This window comes from Hemicordylus capensis, chromosome 4 (assembly GCF_027244095.1).
Source record: "Hemicordylus capensis ecotype Gifberg chromosome 4, rHemCap1.1.pri, whole genome shotgun sequence".
Lineage (NCBI taxonomy): Eukaryota > Metazoa > Chordata > Lepidosauria > Squamata > Cordylidae > Hemicordylus > Hemicordylus capensis.
In genome coordinates this window covers 32,882,004-32,903,171 of record NC_069660.1, presented here as the reverse complement: position 1 = coordinate 32,903,171, position 21,168 = coordinate 32,882,004, and the positions used below count along the sequence as shown (strand labels likewise).

Below are 21,168 nucleotides of genomic sequence, written 5' to 3'. Positions count from 1 at the left end.
ATTTTTCTATCTAGAAGAGGACCAAAAATGAAACTTTCATCTGGTTGTAAATATTAAGATTATACCAGCAAGAATGAGTCTTTATGTTAAAAAAACATGATTTAAATCTAATCTTACTGACTAGTGATTTAAATCATGATTTACATCGATTTGATTTAAATCAAATCTACCCTGCTCATAAGAAAGGTGCTCTGGGCCCCTGATCTTCTTGGTTGCCCTCTTTTGCACCTTCTCCAGTTCTGTAATGTCCTTTCTAAAGTACAGTTACCAGAACTGTACACAGTACTCCAGATGTGGCTGCAACATAGTTTTGTATAAGGGCATTATAATATTAGCAATATTATTTTCAATATTCTTCTTAAGATATGGTGACCAAATCTGTACAGTGTACTCCACATGTGCCCGCACCATAGATTTGTGTAAGGTTATTATAATATTAGCAGTTTTATTTTCAATCCCTGTCCTAATCATTCCAAGCTTGGAGTTGGCCTTTTAAAAAAAGGCTGCCACACATTGAGTTGACATTTACAACAAGCTGTCCACCATGACCCCAAGATCTTTCTCCTAGTCAGTCACTGACAGTTCAGACCCCATCAGTGTATATGTGAAGCTAGGGTTTTTTGCCCCAATATGCATCACTTTACACTTGCTAACACTGAACCACATTTGCCATTTTGTTGCCCACTCCCATAGTTTGAAGAAATCCCTTTGGAGCTCCTCACAATCTGTTGTGGAATTCACTACCCTAAATAGTTTAGTGTCACCAGCAGATTTGGCCACCTCACTGCTTACCCAACTTCTAGATCACTATTAATAAATTTAAAAGCACTGGTCCCAGTACAGATCCCCAGGGGACGCCACTTCTTTCTTCCTCCATTTAGAGAACTGTGCATTTATACCTACCTTCTGTTTTTTGTCCTTCAGCCAGTTACCAAACCATACATGAACCTATCCCCATATCCTATGACTTTGTAAAAGCTTTTTGAAAGTACAAGTATACTATATCAACTGGAACACCTTTTTAGATTGTGAGCCCTTTGGGAACAGGGATCCATCTTATTTATTTATTTTTTTATTTCTCTGTGTAAACCGCCCTGAGCCATTTTTGGAAGGGCAGTATAGAAATCGAAATAATAATAATCACCTTTATCAACATGCCTGTTGACAGACTCAAAGAACTCCAAAAAGCTAGTGAGGCAAGATTTACCTTTGCATAAGCCATGCTGGTTCTCCTTCAGCAAGGCCTGTTCTTCTATATGCTTAACAATTTTATCCTCGAGAATGCTTTCCATCAGTTTGCCCAGAACAGTGTTAAGCTAACTGGCCTGTAATTTCTCTGATCCCCCTGGATCCCTTTTTGAAAATTAGAGTTACATTGGCTAATTTCCAGTCCTCTGGTACAGAATCTGATTATTGCTAATAATTTAACATTTGAGTTCTTTAAGGACTCTTGGGTGGATGCCATCTGGCCGTGACGATTCATTAATTTTTAATTTTTCCAGACAGTTTAGAATGTCATCTCTCTTCACCTCCATCTGATTCAGTTCTTTAGCCTCTATCCCTGAGATGTTTGGTTCAGGGACCATGTATACACTCAGTATCCTCTGCCGTGAAAACAGATGCAAAGAACTCATTTAGCTTCTCTGCAATCTCCATATCCTCCTTAATAATCCATTTCATTCCCTTATCATCTAATGGTACAACTGGCTTCCTGGCAGGTTTCCTGCTTCTGGTGTTTTAAATAAGCTTTTGTTATTCCCCTTGATGCTTTTAGCTAAATGTTCCTCAAACTCTCTTTTTGCATTTCTTATTGTCACCTTGCATTTCTTCTGCCAGAGTTTGTTTTCCTTTCTATTCTCTTCATTTGGGCAGACCTTCCAATTTCTGAAGGAAGTCTTTTCCCCCTTTATGGCTTCCTTGACTTGTTAACCATGATGGCATGCTCCCGGAGTTGGTGGCACCTTTCTTCCTTTTTGGTATACATTCCATCTGTGCTTCTATTATTGTGGTTTTAAATAAACTCCATGCATTCTGGAGCGAAGTGACTCGCCTGATTTTCCCTTTCAATTTTCTTTTCATCAAACTCCTCTTTAGAGACGTTTCCTCTTCTGAAGTTCAACGTGTCTGTGTTTGATTTCCTTGGTGATTTTCTCCTTCATGTATGCTGAATTTGATCACACTATGGTCCCTGTTCCCTAAATGTTCCATGACACTGACATCTCTCACCAGGTCCTGGGCACCACTCAGGATTAAGTCCAAGGTCATCTTCTCTCTGGTTGGTTCCATGACCAACTGTCTTAGGGAACAGTCATTCATTGTATCAAGAAATTTGGCCTCTTTGTCATTACCTGAATGTGAATTTACCCAATCTGTGTGTGGGTAATTGAAGTCACCCATTATTACAGCTCTGTCTCTCTTGGATGCATCTCTGATTTCCTTCTATAACTCCAAGTCACTATCAGCATTTTGGTCAGGAGGTTGATAGCACCTCCCTAGTAGCACATTTCCTTTCAGGCCTTGTCTTGTCACCCATGGGTCACCTTAAGTGGCGCAGCAGGAAAATGGTTGCTGGTTCAAATCCCCGCTGGTATGTTTCCCAGACTATATTAGGCAGCAGCGATATAGGAAGATGTTGAAAGGCATCATCTCATACTGTATTGGAGGAGGCAATGGTAAACCCCTCCTATATTCTACCAAAAGAAAACCACATGGCTCTGTGGGCACCAGAAGTAGAAATTGACTTGACACACTATTGTCACCCACAGAGTTTCTGTGGAGGACTCCAGTTTTCCTATGTTTTCTAGCTTGTTAGATTCTATCCCTACTTTAAGATACAGTGCTACTGCACCCCCAATTCATCCCTCCCTGTCCTTTCTATAGAGTTTATATCCAGGAATAACAGTATCCCACTGGTTCTCACTGTTTCACCATGTTTCCATTGTGTCCACTATATCTATGTTTTCATTAGCAACCAAGCACTCTAGCTCACCCATCTTGGCTCAGAAACATCTGGTATTGGCAAATAAGCACCTATATGCTGAATTTCTTACCTGGTGCAAGAAATATGTAGAGAGTAGGGTTCAAACTGAGGCATATAGGCTCATCAGGAATGTGGCCCTTCCCACCAGGTGTGATTAGCCCTAGCTTGCTCCCCGTACTGTCTCTCTCCAGGCAAGAAAGAAACTAAAACTGAAAGCAACACAGACACAAAAACAAGCTCTGGCAAAAACCAGACGCAGACACTGGGACTTATGCCCTAAAGAAATACCAGTCCCTCAATCTCCCCCTCCTCCTGTTTGTTTGTAGAAGAAAAAGTTTGCTATTTTAGAAAAGCTTGTTACCTTCTCAGGTCTGTTTCTCCTCTTCCCAGAGAAGGCTTCAAACACACTTTTAAACAATTCTGTTCAATTAGCATTTTCTAGTAAAAGTGCATTCTTGTTGTCCGATATAACCATAATATATATTCATCACTACTAAGATTTAGGTTTCATTTTTAGAAGGAAGATACCCACTATAAATTGTGAAGCAACTAGTAGGTGAGGCCAGTCATTGACCAGGCAAAGCCATATTTAATTTCTTGAACTTTCCTATAAGTGTAATCTAAATACATGTAATAGAATTTTGTATTAATATGCTTGCAAAAAGGAAATAAAAGAACAGTTTGGAATGTGTAGGATTTCAACTTCAAACATTTTTCACTTTATGGAATAATTACCATATATAGTAAATTTGTATAAAAGTAAATTTGAATCCAAGAAGATCTTCTGCTTTGGCATAATGTCACTTTGGAACTGTTGATCTGATTATTGAGTGTTAAAAATTTGTTGAGAACAATAACAGTTAAAATATGATGATTACATTCAGAATTTCTTTTTTAAAATAAAATAAAAATCTTTAAATTTCCTCCCAGCATATTCCAGTGTAAAAAACAGTGCATTCAGCTAACTTACGTGTCATGATTGTACATGCATAATTTGATATTCGTAGGTCATCGGGAAGTATGACTTTATTTTGCTCAAACAAATTATTCAAAATATATAATAGATTATTATATTTATTCTGAATAAAAATTCAGATTAATGTTCACCCCCCCCAAAATGGGATGATTATTTGGCCATATTATTTAGTAAGTTTATTATTGTAACCGTCATATTATCTAGTAAGTTTATTGTAACCGCAGGTCATAACAACCTGGTGGGTGACAAAAGAAATATCAATATAATGGAACCCCTAAAGTTGTTAATGATCTGTTTTAAGGTCTTATCTCTAATTGGTGCATACCAAGGGCTATAGAATACATAATGAATAATATCCTCCATTTGACCAGACCCACAGGGGCATAGTTGTTTGATTTAATACCAAAGCAGGCACATACTTCTGAAGTCATTAGGAGGTGAACCAGCTCTAGTTCAATTAACCATGAATTTTGTGGAGGATATTTTTATCATGATGTGCTAGCCTCCACCATCACTAAACACCACCATCACTAAACAGGCTTTTAAATTGTATTAAGTTTATTCTGGTTAGTTTTCTTTAACAAATAAACAACAAACATTTTGACAAAACAAGCACATGTTTTTTTGAATTGTTAACTATTTTAATTCTGACTTGAGATTCCTTGAGATGCGCCTTTTTGTTAACCTGACCTTTTTGCCCTTATGCTGCATACATTGTACCTCTGTCAATGTCTCCCCTCAGTTGTGAAACAGCCCTTGTAAAGATCTAAAAATTTCATTTCAGAGCGAATAGAATCTGAAGTCCTTCGTGCATACAGTACTATTGCTTCCAATTCATGTGTTATCCACATTAAAATAACATGCACATTATGGGGCTACTTTATGATTGTCATTGGTTTTTGCTCTATACCCCAAATCAAAACAAAGGTTATGGAGAGTAACTCGCTGGTGATGGACTAATTGGCCTTGTTCTAGCTGATATTAATTTTGCTGATTTTGTTTTGTAGGCAACACTAAAGCTGCACCTCAGTATCCTCTTCATCTCTATGCTACAAAGTAAGGAAGCCTGAATAAATCTGTGATGGCTGAGAAGAAGAATTGTATTGTTTTAGGACTATCTCTGAATAAGAGGAATATTAGTAAATAAATCATGTATGTGTTGATTGTAACTACATAAGTTTTCATAAAATTACTGTATATTCTTATCTGGATTGTGTACACTGCCTAGAGATATACATATTAGGCAGTATATAAATATGATAGATGGATAAACAAGCAAATTAATTTTTAAAAAAACAATGTAGAAGAAAAAAACCAGATATGTTGTACCTGTATTCAGATGTCTATACGTATGCAAATGAGTTTGTGTGAATGACTGTACTGTGTCATTTTAAAAGAGAACTTGTGCATAGGTCCCCTGAAATGCAAGGCATGGACAGGAAGTGTTCAGAATAACACAGGGTGTTTGGCCCTCCTGTAGATGTTGGCCTACAGGGAATAGCCCTGATTATTGGCCACTGTGGCTGGGGATTATGGGAGTTGTAGTCCAAAAACAGCTGGGAGTCCTAAATTGAGCAGGCCTGGCTTAACATGTTCAACATACCTGTGTTCAGCATAATGTGTGAATATCTGAACCTGCATACAGATTTGTACCTATGTACATTGAACACAGATTGTATGAGTGTGCCGTCGAGTAGATATCGACTCCTGGCGACCACAGAGCTCTGTGGTTGTCTTTGGTAGAATACAGGAAGGGTTTACCATTGCCATCTCCCGCACAGTATGAGAGGATGCCTTTCAGCATCTTCCTTTATTGCTGCTTCTCGATATAGGTGTTTCCCATAGTCTGGGAAACTACATATTGGATATAATGTGCAAATAAAGCTTTTATTTTTACAAAATATCCTTGCATATCACAGTAGGTGCCATCTTAGCTATGGCATTTCCCATCCCTCTTACACAGAGGGAACGCTCCTAGAATGTACACCTGCCATCCATAGTTCTTGTAAGTAATTACACTAAAAATAATCCATATGTTAAAAATTTACTGTCCAGTTAGCCTTTTTGATCAAACAGAAGATTTTAATTAGTTAATGATAATTTTAATCTATCAAACAGTGTAGCCCACATTAATTTTGTAAGAACACTTTAAATTCTAGTTTATGTTTGTGGAATGTACCATTTGTTGTTGAGTTGGAAATCAACTGCATATTGACTAAAATAAAATACTTGAAAGGGTAAACTTCAGACAGTGGCTCAGTTCAAATGAACACTAAACCATGGTTAAGGAAAGTTAACTGTATTTGAAATGCTATCTGCAGAATTGACAAACAATGGTTTGTGATTCGGCTGGCAACCATGGTTTGTAGTGAGTTAGCTAGGTGTTATTTGTCCTAACTGTAATTTGGCAGGATATCTGAATTGGCAAACCATTGTTGTTTCAAATAGTTATATACAGGGCCGGTTCAGATAAAATATGGAACCACGGGTCCCGTGGATCTGCAGTTCTGCAATCTGCCCTTGTCCCACTCTCCTCTGTGTTCAGACCTACAGCCGTGAGACTTCAGAGAGGTTGGGGAACTGGCTGTGAGGGCTCCCTTCTTTCCTGAAGAACAGCCCACACAGCCAATAGCAGCTGGAGCGAGTAAGGACCTTCCTCCCTCAACTCCAGTTGGAGGCAAAGGCAAACTGCACTCCCGGATCAGACACAACAGAGGCGCAGTAGAAATGTAGTTATCAGCGCCGTAATTCACTACAACCGGAAGGTAACAAATGGCGGCCGGGGGTGGTGGTGGACCACAGGTCCATTTTTTCTTTTAATTATAGTTCCCTGTGTTCAGACGTTCAGCTGGCAAAAACAGAGGTGAATGGACCTCCTGGTTTCTTCTGAATCTGACCACCATTTCTCAACAACACAGTTCCAGCCATCATGCTGCCTCCTGAGGTTGCTGCATCATAGACATGGAAATGAACTTATAAATGCATAAAGCTGAATGGTCAGAAAATGGAAGCAGACAGGCAGCTTCAGGGCATGGTTTGTCTGTTATATGTCTGGAAACTCAAACCACAGTTTGGCTTCTAAACAGATGGTGCAAACTGTGGTCTGGCACGATGTCTTTATAATTTTTACCCCGCCATTCTCACAATTGACTCATGTTGGCTTACAATAACTTCTATAATTAACAACAATAAAAGAGAAACAATATAAAATCCACTTCTGTACCAGAACAGTAAAATCATAACCGCCCTGAGCCATTTTTGGAAGGTTGGTATAGAAATCTAAATGATAATAGTAATAAGAAAAAATAACAAAATACAAAGACCTAAAAATTGAGCTGTGGCAGAAGAAGACCAAAATAATCACAGTGGCAATCAGCGCCCTAGGTGCAATTCCAAAACAACTTGAAGAGCACCTCAACACCATAGGGGCCACAGAAATCACCATCAGCCAATTACAAAAAGCAACTTTACTGGGAACAGCCTATATTCTGTGATGATATCTATAATAATAACAGCAACAACATTGAAAATAAAACTCAGCCATTCCAGGTCTGTGGAAAGAACTCGATGTCTGGATAAACCAAACCTGTCAATAATACCTCTCTGACTATGTAAACAACAACAATAATAACAATAACAATAATTTAAAAACCTAATATCATAATGAAAGACCCAGCAAAAGGTGCAGTTCCAAGTAATTATAGACCGATAACCTGCCTGCCAACCACGTTCAAATTATTAACTGGAATAATAGCAGATGAAGTAATGCAACATTTATTAACTAATAAGCAGCTTCCAGTTGAACAGAAAGGAAACTGCCCGAACACCAGAGGGACAAAAGACCAGCTGCTGATTGACAAAATGATTTTAGAAAATTGCAAGAGAAGAAAAACAAATCTAATTGTTGCATGGATTGACTACAAGAAAGCCTTCGACTCATTGCCTCATACATGAATACTAAAATGTTTAGAAAAAACGTGTCAGCAAAAACATTCAGATATTTATATAAAAAAAGCAATGAGCATGTGGAGTACACAGTTAACAATCAATGGCGAGACACTTGGACAGGTTAGCATTAGAAGAGGCATTTTCCAAGGGGACTCACTATCCCCTCTGTTGTTTGTAATCGCTATGACCCCACTTTCACAAATACTCAACAAAACAGGACTCGGATACCAAACATCTAAAACATAAAGTAAAATCAACCATCTGCTGTACATGGAAGATCTGAAGTTGTATGGAAAGTCCCAGTCAGAAATCAAATCACTGCTAAACACTGTCCGTATATTCAGTAGCGATATAGCAATGGAGTTTGAACTAGACAAGTGTGCTGCATTAATAATGAAAAGCGGGAAAATAACAAAAACAGAACTGCCCAATGAAAGCAAGATCAAGAACCTGGAAGAGAAAGAACCTTACAAATACTTGGGCATTCTCCAGGCTGATAACATTGCACACACTGAAGTGAAAAGAAAAATTGAAAGTGAATACGTCAGGAGAGTTAGAAAAATCGTAAAGTCCAAACTCAATGGCAGGGACACCATACAAGCCATAAACACATGGGCTATACCTATTATCAGATACAGTGCAGGAATAATAGACTGGACCCAGGCAAAGCTAGAGACGCTAGATCGTAAGACCGGGAAAATAATGACCATCAATCATTCTCTGCACCCCCGCAGTGAAGTTACAGGAAGAAACGTCGCTTAACCGAAAAAAATATACGAAAAATGCCAACAAGGAAATAATGATCTGCTATTACAAGTCTAGTCCAACTAGAAGAGGTTATTTAAAAAGAATGTACCAAATTTGGAAAGAGAAGCATCCAGATACAGAAATAACAGAACAAAGGCTAGCAGACCAGAGAAGACCAGGAAAATCATGACCATCAATCATGCTCTGCACCCCCGCAGTGATGTCGATAGGCTATACCTCCCTCGCAGCTCAGGTGGAAGAGGAATGCTGCAAGTCCATCAAGCAGTAGAGGAGGAGAAAAGAGGCCTTGAAGAATATATAAAGGACAGTGAAGAAGATGCACTTAAAATGATCAATAACGAGAAACTATTAAACACCAATGAAACAAAGCAGGCCTACAAGAAAGAACAAGTAAGGAACCAAGCAGAAAAATGGAAAAAGAAGCCACTGCATGGTCAATATTTGCACAATATAAGTGGAAAATCAGACATCACCAAGACCTGGCAATGGCTTAAGAATGGCAACTTGAAGAAAGAAACAGAGGGTTTAATACTGGCTTCACAAGAACAGGCACTAAGAACAAATGCAATAAGAGCAAAAGTCGAAAAATCAACCACAAACAGCAAGTGCCGCCTTTGTAAAGAAGCAGATGAAACAGTGGCCAACCTAATAAGCTGTTGTAAAAAGATTGCACAGACTGACTACAAACAAAGGCATGACAAGGTAGCAGGGATGATACACTGGAACATCTGCAAAAAATACAAGCTACCTGTAGCCAAAAATTGGTGGGACCATAAAATTGTAAAAGTTATAGAAAATGAAGATGCAAAAATATTATGGGACTTCCCAGACTAGCGCTGCTGTAACCATGAGCAGCATTGCAAGGGGTGGGTGACTGAGTGATGTTCCGGGGCAGGACTTCAGACCCACTTTGTAATGCTACAGGGCCTTTTAAGCTTAACATAGCTTAGGGCCTCAGCAGGTCATAATCCAGCCCAGTTCATCAACACCTCCATGAACTTACTCACAGAGGTCCACAGGAGGGGGCTTGCGCATCCCAGCACCCAGAGGCTTAACTAGGTAAAACGGCGCCCGGGGCAAGCACTGAAATTGCGCCCCCCCCCACTGTCCTTCCCCCCGGAAATATCGAAATGTGTCACAGTCATAGTCAAATGTGGGTTGTGGGCTGCATCCGTGCAAGTATACTGGGACAGGAAAAAGGAAACATGAGGCTACAAGGCTCTTTAGAAATATATATTTTAAAGAAATGCCTTGCATACTAACAGCCTAAGTTTGCAGTCCTCATGGCCAGAAAATAAATGCTTTTAAACATAGTAATAGGTTTTGTGTCCCAAAATGGAAAAGACAAGACAGGTATTCTAGTCTTTTCCATCACAGATATTCTAGTGTATTCAAGATTTATGCTTATATTATAATAGAGACTTAAATTATAATAGACATATATTCTAGTCTATCATAGATATTCTATGTTTATTAATTCTATAATAATGTCTATTTGTAGCACACTTTACGTTGGTTGTATTCCTGGGAAACTCAATGGCCACATTCAGCCACCATTATTTGAGCCATGATCTTCTCCTCTTTCTGCTTCCCTCTCATACACAGTCTTAATAAATAACCTCCTGGTTTAATTAAATCACTGTTTGCCTATGCACCTGAACAGCAAAACTGAGGTTTGGGCCCTTCATATACCAGAATTGCAAACCACACTGTGTGATCCTAGTTTGGAGGGCTTACTCAGCAGTTTATTGGATGTAAGCTGTGAATGTGAATGCATCCAATTGGACTGAACGTAAGGGCAAGTTATGGTTTGATTACGTAGGAAGCTGTCTACAGCGTCAGATATTGGTCCACCTAGCTCACTATTGCCCACACTGACTGGCAGCAGCTCTCCAAGGTTTCAGGCAGGAGTTTCTCCCAGCCCTACCTGGGATCTTCTGCATGTTATTTGCAATTACATCTGACTTGCTTGAAATTACACAGGCAAATCAAAAAGATCATGAATAAGTAGGGGTGAGATTTTTCTTTGTTTTAAAAAAGCCTTCCCAATTTCCTCTTATTTTTAAAACTCTCTCAAAGGAAAATATAAGTTTACTATGTAAAACAAAATACACATTGAATGAAAAACCGTGATTAACTTTTTAAAAACTATTAAGTATGTAATTAGAAGAATTCCATTACATTAAGATACCAATTTCTTTAAAGCCAGAAATAATACCTACTGAAACTTTAATTATTTAAACAAGGAGAGAAAAAGGCATGTTATCTTCCCTAACAAAGATTAAAATCAATTTAATTGGTTCTCCACTGCCTTGACATGATTCTCTCTGTGAGTCAAGCAACCAAAAAGGGAAATTAATATCGCAGCTGTTAATCAAGTGATATTTGTGCACTCTATCTTATTAAAGCTACAGGGGCAGAAAGAAAAACTTCCCATTGCTACTTTTTGGACCAATTTGTTCACACTGTATTAAATGGGATTTCCCCCCCTTCAAAAATATAGATGCTGTACTTATGTTTTGGAGACAGAACATCTACAATATGCACCAAATGAACAAGGCTGAAAATGTTGTAGACTGTATGTTGCTAATAAAAATCTGCTATAAAGAATAAACCTAGTATTAATCCAGACAGACTGAACATTATTCAAAAATTATATTAATGAGTTCCAAATTAAATTGCCACCCCACCCCCCATGCTAAGGGATGATCCAGAAGTTGTAATTACTAGCAGAGCTGCAAAGATCTTGTGTACTAGTACTACTAGTTTCCTTTTGCAATCCCACCTCTGCAAAAGGAAACTCATGCATGCAAGCCAGGAGAGTGACTTGTGGCTCCACTTGCATTGCATAAGTTTTGTTTTGCAGAGGTGGGATTGCAAAAGGAAACTCGGGCAATGCAAGTGGAGCCACAAGTCGCTCTCCTGGCTTGCATTACGTGAGTTTCCTTTTGCAATCCCACCGGGACTCACACAATGCAAGCCAGAAACTGCAAGCCAGAAACACATTGCAAGCCAGAAACACATTGCAAGCCATAAACTCACACAATGCAAGCCAGGAGAGCGCCACTGGCTCCACTTGCAGGCAGCTACCCTCGGTTTAGGGGTGGGGTGGGGTGAAGCCTGCTATGCAAAGCACAGAAGAGCTAAAAGGAGGACGTTATGCAAGGGAGTAGGGGCATTCTCTCACACACAACACACACAGGGGAGAGAGAGATTTGAGCAATGAAACTTACTTTGTTAATGCAGAACAGAAGAATAAAATGCAGCCAGAGGGCAGTGTGGTGGGCAAACGGCAGGCAGGCAGATTCAGGGAACGTCCCCAGCAGCAGCAGCTCTCGCAAGCTACTCCGCTCCACTTCTCCTGCGTGCAGCAAGCAGGGAGGGAGGAACTGAGACAACCAGCATGGTGGCCATGTGTTCTCCGGCAGCCAATGGGAGCTCCCGCCCACCGGAGATCTCCGTAATGACGAGGGGGGGGAAATCACACAAAAAATTTTTTTTGCCAAAAGCAGGGGACTGGCAGGGGCACTTTTTGGCGCCCCCTCCCAAGTGGTGCCTGGGGCACGTGCCCCCCCTGCCCCCCCTATCGTTACGCCCCTGCCAGCACCCAATAAAGTGCAGCAAGTGGGAGTGCAGGGTTAGACCTCCTTAATAACAACTCCCGGCCTTGGAACTTATTGCCTAGAGAAATTCAATCAGCTACATGAGAAAATGTTCTGACAAGTGAAAACTACTTTTTGAGTGTGTACTGCTTATTGAACAATTAGTTTAGCTGTTATAAAGTTCTAATGCTGTGTTAACTATTTAATTAGTTTAACTTTGTATTGATTGTATCTATATTTCCATTGTTGGATCTTGTCACTCTGAGCATCCTAACCAGGTGGAAGATGTGTGGTAAAGTGATTTAAAGAAATACACTTTAAAAACCTTTTTTAAAAACCATATGCAGCTACAGAAAGATTACTTTGCTTTGGATTTTTACCATGTGTACCTTATTTAACATTTAACATTTTATATCCTGCTCTTCCTCCAAGGAGCCCAGAGCGGTGTACTACATACTTAAGTTTCTCTTCACAACAACCCTGTGAAGTAGGTTAGGCTGAGAGAGAAGTGACTGGCGCAGAGTCACCCAGCTAGTATCATGGCTGAATGGGGATTTGAACTCTGGTGTCCCTGGTCCTAGTCCAGCACTCTAACCACTATACCACGTTGGCTCTCCCTGTGTGTATTGCCCAATTACCTTCCCAGTGCACAAGTACTTGGTAATTGTCCATTGCATGATCTTCCCTCTAGATTAGATGTATCCAGGAAAAATTAGCCCAAGATAAAACTGTACTGCCCCATATGATTGCCCCAAAACTTTCAGTGAGTGATTTAAAAACATGACTTGATATAGCACTGAATATTACTGTTCAAATCAACCAGACGTTGTTGAAAATAATCCATTGTGTCTTAGATTTTTTTTCTCTATCTCTTTTAAAATAGACATTATCCCCATATAGTAACCATCCCGTCTCTTCCAACGATGGCCACATATGGACAGACTCAGTACAGTGCAGGAATCCAGCAAACTGCCGGTTACAGTGCATACCCACCACCTGGGCAGCCTTATGGAATACCTTCCTACAGTGAGTAGTGTGATGTCTACTTGATTAAACTTTGTTGATGGTGTCTTGCTTTGCTGATGGTGTCTTTGAAAGATGTAATTTATTAATTTCTGAATAGATACAGCTGTGCAGCAGTTCTTAGTGGGGTATCCAATGGGCCACTGTTGAGGATATCTATTATCAGAAACATAAAAACTGGGGGAGACAAAGTTTGGGAAGATACAAGGAGAGGAGAGAAAGGCAACTAATCAATGAGGTTGTTCTCATGACCAAACTGGGGAGAGCTGGAGGGAAGGATGGAACCTACATTATTTTAATTTAATTTGATTGATCATTTACCGGCCTTCCAAAAATGGCTCAGGCTGGTTTACATTTAAATAAAACTAAAATCAATTAACTGTTAAAATCAAAAACTATAATAGCATAAAACCATTATTAAAACCTTTTTTTTTAAACGCTGGAAAACCAGGCCAAACCTTTACAGTTTAAAAACAGTTTTAAAACCCTGGAAGGCCAGGCCAAACAGATAGGTCTTAAGGGCTCTCCTGAAGGCCAACAATGAACTCAGACTATGGATTTCTGCCAGGATTGCATTCTATAGGCCAGGAGTAGCTACAGAGAAGGCCTGCCTCTGAGTCGCCATCAGACTTGTTGGTGGTAACTGAAGATGGACCTCCTCAGATGACCTTAGCATGCAGTGGGGATCATGCAGAAGAAGGCTCTCTCTACATGCTCCCTCCCTCCCACAAGATTTGAGCTTCCATTGGGCTCTGTGGCCCATGCACTCACATGAGTGGTGTGGTGGCAAGCCCAGCAGCGGTCAGGAATGGGGGAAGCAAACCATGTACCCACAGAAGGAAAGCTCAGCGCTTTCTGGCCTCTTCTTTCCCCGGCTCTATGATAGAGATGGCTGCCTGCTGGTAGACCAGGAGTAGCTGCCAGCACTCAAATGACCATCAAGTGAGGTAGGAGGCGTGCACTTGTATTCCTACCTCACTTTAAGTCTTCATTGCCAATCTGGGCTACACAGGGGAGGGGAAACAGGATCAGGAGCGATCTTGGGGCTGCAGATGACCCACCCTACCTGGGCTTGCCCTGTCCTACCCAGGTAGGGCTGGTTGTCAGAATGACCTCAATATTTTCAAGCTGGAGGGGAAGGCAGACACCCCTTCTGGCCCATGTACTCCAACACATGTACTTGCCCAACCAGCTGCCTATTGAAAATAATGGGTGTCCTGTTGCACAACTTGATGCTAGAGCGAAACTGCCCTGGTTCACAACACCATCTACTGTGTTTATACTGATGCAGCAGCAGCGTGGTGGTGCTGGTGCTCCTACAGCCCTCATTGCCTTGCATGATATGTCAGCTGGTAGTATTAGACAAATTGTTTGTTTCTCATTCCTTCCCAAGTACTGGCATGGGGTACTGATGGCGCAAAGTCTTGCATTCAGCTCCTGGGTGGTACATCTTCAGTAGGTGGCAGGCCAAGGGATTTCTCTACAGTAAAGCATAGGGAGTACTAAACGATGTGTGTATTTTGCATATAGATGCAGTACACATTTTCAGGCATAAACTGTAGCAAAGTTAATAGAGAACAGATGTTTGTTTTGAGACTCTGCCTTACTGTTTTCAGCAGCTCAGACCCTGTGTGCACACCATGTGGAACAGCCATGCCTCATCTTGTGTAAATAGATATCATATTAGATATGTTTGGAAGGCAGAGGGCTTCTTTTGTTTTCTCAGTGGAACTTCCAGTTCATGGGCTTGCACTGTGCGTATTTTTGCTGCATATAAAGGGCACTGTGATTTGTGTGTGTGTTCTATGTGTTGTATTCCATTGCACATCTTTGTAAATAGTAATTGGCACATGCAATAGTCAATTCAAAACAGTCATCCAAGACAGTAGCAGTTGTTGAGACTAAATTGCTCATGAGCAGTCCCATGACTTTCAGTGGGACCCCCATTAATAATTTGGTCTCGATGTCAGCCAGTAAACCTAAGATGATGGGCTTGCCCCTGAAGTGTACCACACACTTCTTCATTTTTGTTCTGTTTTCATTTTGGTTTGGTTACAGCTGGCTGTGATGCAAGCAGCCTTGGTGTGATCTGATACAGGCAAAATAAGTTCTGGATAGCTCAGTACCTAGTCGGTGCTGAGTAATTGGAAATTGCCAAGCTGAGTGATTGGAGAAATAGCATCAGTGACAAAAGGCCTTCCAATGGAGTAGTGATAAAAGAAGCTGGTTCATAAATAATCAGGTCACTAGTGCAGGGCTGCTTAACTTCGGCCCTCCTGCAGATGTTTGTTTGTTTGTTTGATTGATTGATTGATTGATTTCTATACTGCCCTTCCAAAAATGGCTCAGGGCAGTTTACACAGAGAATAATAAATTAAAAAGATGGATCCCTGCCCCCAAAGAGCTCACAATCTAAAAAGAAACATAAGATAGACACCAGCAACAGTCACTGGAGGTACTGTGCTGGGGGTGGATAGGGCCAGTTACTCTCCCCCTGATAAATAAAGAGAATAACCACGTTAAAAGGTGCCTCTTTGCCAAGTTAGCAGAGATACTAACTGTATCCCTTTTAACTTGTAGGGATACTGTAGATGTTGGCCTAAAACTCCCATAATTCCTGGCTATTGGCCACTGTGGCTGGGGATTATGGGAATTGTAGTCCAAAAAACTGTTGGAGGGCCGATGTTGAGCAGCCTTGTTCTAGTATGTTGGAAGCTATATCAGAAAATGAACACACATGTGCACTTGTATGCACATAGGAGACATTAGCAGGCAACATAGCTTAGGTGCTTAGTGGGTACCAGGACTTGGGGTTGAGCTACATGTTACACTCATCATATGAAAAGTAGTCCAGCCTTGCCTGTGTGGAATCATGAAGACTATACTTAAAACTGTATCTGAGGGAAAAGGGCAACCTTTAAAAGATTGAGGAGGAGAAAAGATCTCACTTCTTACTTGGATAATTTGCTTCATTGACAGCCTTTGCAACATCTGGTTCAGGCCTATTTCTCATGCACTGGGGGCTGGGACCAGGACCAGACCCTACAGCAGGGCTGCTCAACTTTGGCCCTCCTGCAGATGTTGGCCTAAAACTCCCATAATTCCTGGCTATTGGCCACTGTGGCTGGGGATTATGGGAATTGTAGTCCAAAAAACTGTTGGAGGGCCGACGTTGAGCAGCCTTGTTCTAGTATGTTGGAAGCTATATCAGAAAATGAACACACATGTGCACTAGTATGCACATAGGAGACATTAGCAGGCAACATAGTTTAGGTGCTTAGTGGGTACCAGGACTTGGGGTTGAGCTACATGTTACACTCATCATATGAAAAGTAGTCCAGCCTTGCCTGTGTGGAATCATGAAGACTATACTTAAAACTGTATCTGAGGGAAAAGGGCAACCTTTAAGAGATTGAGGAGGAGAAAAGATCTCACTTCTTACTTGGATAATTTGCTTCATTGACAGCCTTTGCAACATCTGGTTCAGGCCTATTTCTCATGCACTGGGGCTGGGACCAGGACCAGACCCTACAGCAGGGCTGCTCAACTTTGGCCCTCCTGCAGATGTTGGCCTACAATTCCCATAATCCCTGGCTATTGGCCAGTATGGCAGGGGATTATGCGGGTTGTAGAGACATGTAAGCCTGGCACCATGGAAAGGGTACACTAGGCTCATTCACACAATCCTAATCAGGGTAGGAGAAGCTTCGAGCGAGAATAGGAGAGCTGAGAGCACTACTGATTGACAGTCCTGTAAACCCTAACAACAAGGAGAGTGATTGTGGAAACAGGAGCTGGATTTTTTGTCCACCCTTGGTAAAATGCTGGGAAGAGAATGCTCCTTCCTCCCATATGATCACTCTCCCCTCCTCCTACCTCGTCGTTTGGGTTTACATGACAGCGAATTTGGGAGCATGCTCACCTCACCTACCCTGGCTAGGCACTTCTCCTACCCTGATTAGGATTGTGTGAATGGGCCTACTGTCTATTCCCTTCCATGCAGGTAGGGTGAGTGAGCCAGGTCACAGGTCATTGTTGGTCAAAGTCTGGTGATGTTTTCCCAACCTGAAGCATTACAAAATATAGCTTCCCATAATCATTACCATCTATGAGCCCTTTAGAATTATGGGGAAATATTCATAGGATCTTCATATTCCTAATTCTGAGAAAGGATGCTTTCACAAATGATGTAAGCAGTGAATTGGTCTCTAATGCTCTCACTCCTCTGAATGTTTTTAGTATGATGCAGAGGCCCAGTTCAAATATGATGCAGAACCAAAAGTAAACATATGCCTCCATGAGATGTCCACAAGTCTCATGCTCACACACTTCCCACACTTTCTCTTTGCACATGTGAGGAGAAAGGGATAGGGGTGTGCAAATAGGTTTGAATCTAAACTGGTTTGATATCGAACCGGTTCAGTTTGAAGGTTCGGGGTCAAGCTGAATCACCCCTGGTTCAGCTCGACCCCAAACCAAACACACACACACACACACACACACAGAGTTTGGGGGTTCATCAAGTCATTTAAAAAAAAAATCAAGCCTTTTAAAAAAAAAACTTACTCCCTCCAGGGAGCTTCTCTGAGGTGATGAGGTGTCTGCAGAGGTGATGGGGTATCTGAAACAAATGCGGGGAGTGGGATTTTTGATGAGGGACAAAACCAAACTGGCCAGGTCTGGTTTGAACTCGAACTGAACTGGGCCAGATGGTTTTGTGCACACCACTGGAAAATATACTTTGATCCTGGTTTAAACTAAGCCAAAATTTGCTGGATTCAAACATTGTGGTGCCTTCCTTACCTCGTGGTGCAAAGGGAAATAGGGGAGTGGGTCTGAGACTCAGTGACATCACACTGAATCATGGTTTAATCCTGACTCCATGTGACATCTGAACCACTTCAGAATGTGTTAGCTATTTTTTGATTGAATGTATCTTCTGATCATTGTGGTAGTAGCATTATTTTTATGAATAAGAAGAAATTCAATTGCATTTCTTAGTGTGCGAGAGCCCTATTTCTGAGACCAGAAACTTCTCGCTCTTTTCAAGTCATAGTTAGGCACGTGTTCCAGAATTACTAGCCCTTTATCATTCATTTTCCCCAAGGTTTGTGCTTTTAAGATTGCTTGAGTTAATTCATACCCACTTTAAAATCGCCATCTCTAACCTCTGAACATGCCCATCATTTTAATGTGTTATCACCTGTTTGTGCAAATGAGCAGGTATCAACCCAGGGTGGTGTAGTGGTTAGAGTGCTGGACTAGGACTGGGGAGACCCGAGTTCAAATCCCCATTCAGCCATGATATTAGCTGGGTGACTCTGGGCCAGTCACTCCTCTCTCAGCCTAACCTACTTCACAGGGTTGTTGTGAGGAGAAACTCAAGTATGTAGTACACCGCTCTGGGCTCTTTGGAGGAAGAGCGGGATATAAATGTAAAAATAATAAAATAATAATAATAATTTTATGAAGATCCGTTTATGAAACTCTCCAAACAGTCTCCCTGAAAAGGCTTGGCTTCATAACATTTATCTCTCTATCAAGGAAGTCAGAGAAACATTTAGATTTGGTTTTCCAGAATTACATTTGTGTGCTATATCAGCTGGATGGATGCCAAGATAAATTCTGAACAGTTGTCCCTGTTAACAGCACGTGAAAGCTTGGCCATTGGCTACTGGCTGGTGTCTTCAGGGCATATACAAAGCAGCCCACATGCTGCATATATAGATTACCTATTTCTCTATCTTTTGAACAATTGTCTCTCCCTCTTCCCTGCCCCCACCGCTGTCACCCATAATGCATATGATACTGTACATTTTGAAAAAGCCCACCTGGCAGACAACCAAGAACAATGAAGTACTATTGTTTTTTTGGCTCAAAGAAATAAAACTATCTCAAGTTCCTAGACAAAACTGAGAGCTATGTGGAAATTAATTTGGTGCCAAGTTATTTCTCTGTCTGACAACAGGCTTCCAGAAAGAGCCTGTCACTGAAGATTAATCATGGTCAGGTCTGTAATTGGTTGAGTGTTTTGTGTGTGTGTTGCTGATCGTAATCAAAATACGAATGTCATGTTATGCACAGCAATTTCTTTTAGCATGCGCCCACAAAAAGTCCAACCCAAGCAGCAACAATGGAGTCTGCCATAATAGGACATAATCCATCATAGTTGCCCAAACAACTTGGCTTGATTTTGGCATGGGATGCTGTTATCCTCCGAGTAATTTGCCTCAGGGCATTCTTTTCCATTCTTTTTTCTAGTTTTTAAATGGCTGTGAAAAACCAAGGACATTTATGCACCAGAGCACTTCTGCAGGGCAACTTTTTCATTCTTTGAATTCATAGGTGGCTACTAATGGGATCTAACCCCCTGCCCATCTCCAAGCCAAAACAGAGGCCAGCGCTCAGTTTGCATGGTAAAGGTGTGATGCAAGCCCCTCCCATCCATTACAATGTCAACATGCAGTGTAAAGTAGGGGTCATATACAGACCTTTAGTGGAGCAGTGCTTTGTTGGCAGAAACTCCTTCTGTTCACAGAAGGGATACACACACACGTGTACAAAATGTTTCATCGCCTACATGTCAACACCGTGCACAGGCTGATGGGAACAGGAAAGCAGCGCTGGAACGGTGGTGGGGCAGTGGAGGAGCAGGTAAAGGTTTCCGTACCTGCTCCTTAAAGCTACTGCTTTCCACCCCCCACCTGTCTGAAACATTTCGTGCACATCCATGCACACAAGAACCCCTTGCGATAAGCCTAATTCTCCATTCACGGCAGGAGGTTCCACAGAGAGCATACCATTCCGCTAAAGGGATGAATGCCGCATTAGGTATTCCATCCACACACCGAATTGTGTGGAGTCTCTTTTTTGTATGATCTCTCCTCCCCTCTCTTTGGTCCTGCGATTTGGACCAAAGGATCCAAACTGCAGCCTGGGGCAATTGCTTGCACACACAAACCCTGCTCAGACACTGTTTTGCTCAGATGTGTGAATGACTATATTTGTATTTCATTTTAAAAGTGAACCTGGGTACAGGCCCGTTCAGATGAAGGATACAGACAGCAAATGTACTGCTGTACCTGCAGTCAACATAAGATGTGAATAACTGTACCTGTATACAGATCTGTACCTTTATAGGCTATACGCAGATTGTATGAATGTTGGACATGACATGTGAGTAGGGTTTCACACAGACACACCCCAGCCTTTGAAGGGTAGTACAACAACCTTTATTACAGTCACTGACCAGCACAGTTCACAAACAGAAGCACAACAAAATAAACGTATGTAACTTACAGGGTTATGGAAAAGGGGGTAGTACTGAGCTTGGGCCATAAATCACCCTTCAGTGTTTGTGGTAACAGGTTCCTTGTAATCCATTCTCCTGCCAAATGAGTGTGGGAAGTAGTCAGATTGGGGAGTCTGTCACCACCAGAAGTTTACCACAGGACCTTAGAATTATAAATGCACAGAGCATGGAAGCAGTCTTTATTATCTTTGACACTAATATATTGCAGCCCAGTTGTAACTATGTTTAACTGGAAGAACATCCCATTGATTATACTGATATCTAAGGGTGCCTAGTATAGTAGCCTTTAACTAAAAAATAAGGCAAGGGATTGATCGAATGTAGATCTACTGAATTAAATTTCATCAACAAATCGGTTACTGTCTCCCTTGGTCTAAGTAAAGGCTACATGTGACTATTGCCCTACAAAGGGTAATTGTAGTAATTAGAGTGTTGCCCTAAGAACTGGGGAGACACAGGTTCAAATCCCCATGCAGCCATGAAGCTCACTGGGTGACTCTGGCCAGTCATTTATCTCTTGGCCTAACCTACCTCACAGGGTGGCTGTGAGGATTAACAT

The 21,168-nt window shown here is 41.2% G+C and overlaps 1 protein-coding gene and 2 long non-coding RNA genes across 12 annotated transcripts in view; 1 reads left to right on the top strand and 2 right to left on the bottom strand.

The window, feature by feature from the left end:
* LOC128323713 (uncharacterized) overlaps window positions 1-12,028 on the bottom strand; it is a 30,157-nt gene extending 18,129 nt beyond the window's left edge. Inside the window, exon 1 of the long non-coding RNA XR_008306439.1 lies at window positions 11,906-12,028. This is a non-coding gene — a long non-coding RNA (uncharacterized LOC128323713). The remainder of the gene's footprint in view (window positions 1-11,905) is intronic.
* EYA2 (EYA transcriptional coactivator and phosphatase 2) overlaps window positions 1-21,168 on the top strand; it is a 210,011-nt gene that overhangs the window by 87,883 nt on the left and 100,960 nt on the right. For 7 of the 10 annotated variants that reach the window (XM_053247346.1, XM_053247336.1, XM_053247340.1 and 4 more), the window contains 2 exons: window positions 4,964-5,012; window positions 13,158-13,300. In XM_053247346.1, the coding sequence (XP_053103321.1) occupies window positions 4,964-5,012; window positions 13,158-13,300 (192 nt within the window). Of the gene's footprint in view, window positions 1-4,963; window positions 5,109-6,501; window positions 6,722-12,312; window positions 12,414-13,157; window positions 13,301-21,168 lie in introns of those variants that run through there. The other 3 variants (XM_053247343.1, XM_053247344.1, XM_053247345.1) reach the window with 3 other exon arrangements.
* LOC128323714 (uncharacterized) overlaps window positions 20,544-21,168 on the bottom strand; it is a 57,754-nt gene continuing 57,129 nt past the window's right edge. Inside the window, exon 4 of the long non-coding RNA XR_008306440.1 lies at window positions 20,544-20,751. This is a non-coding gene — a long non-coding RNA (uncharacterized LOC128323714). The remainder of the gene's footprint in view (window positions 20,752-21,168) is intronic.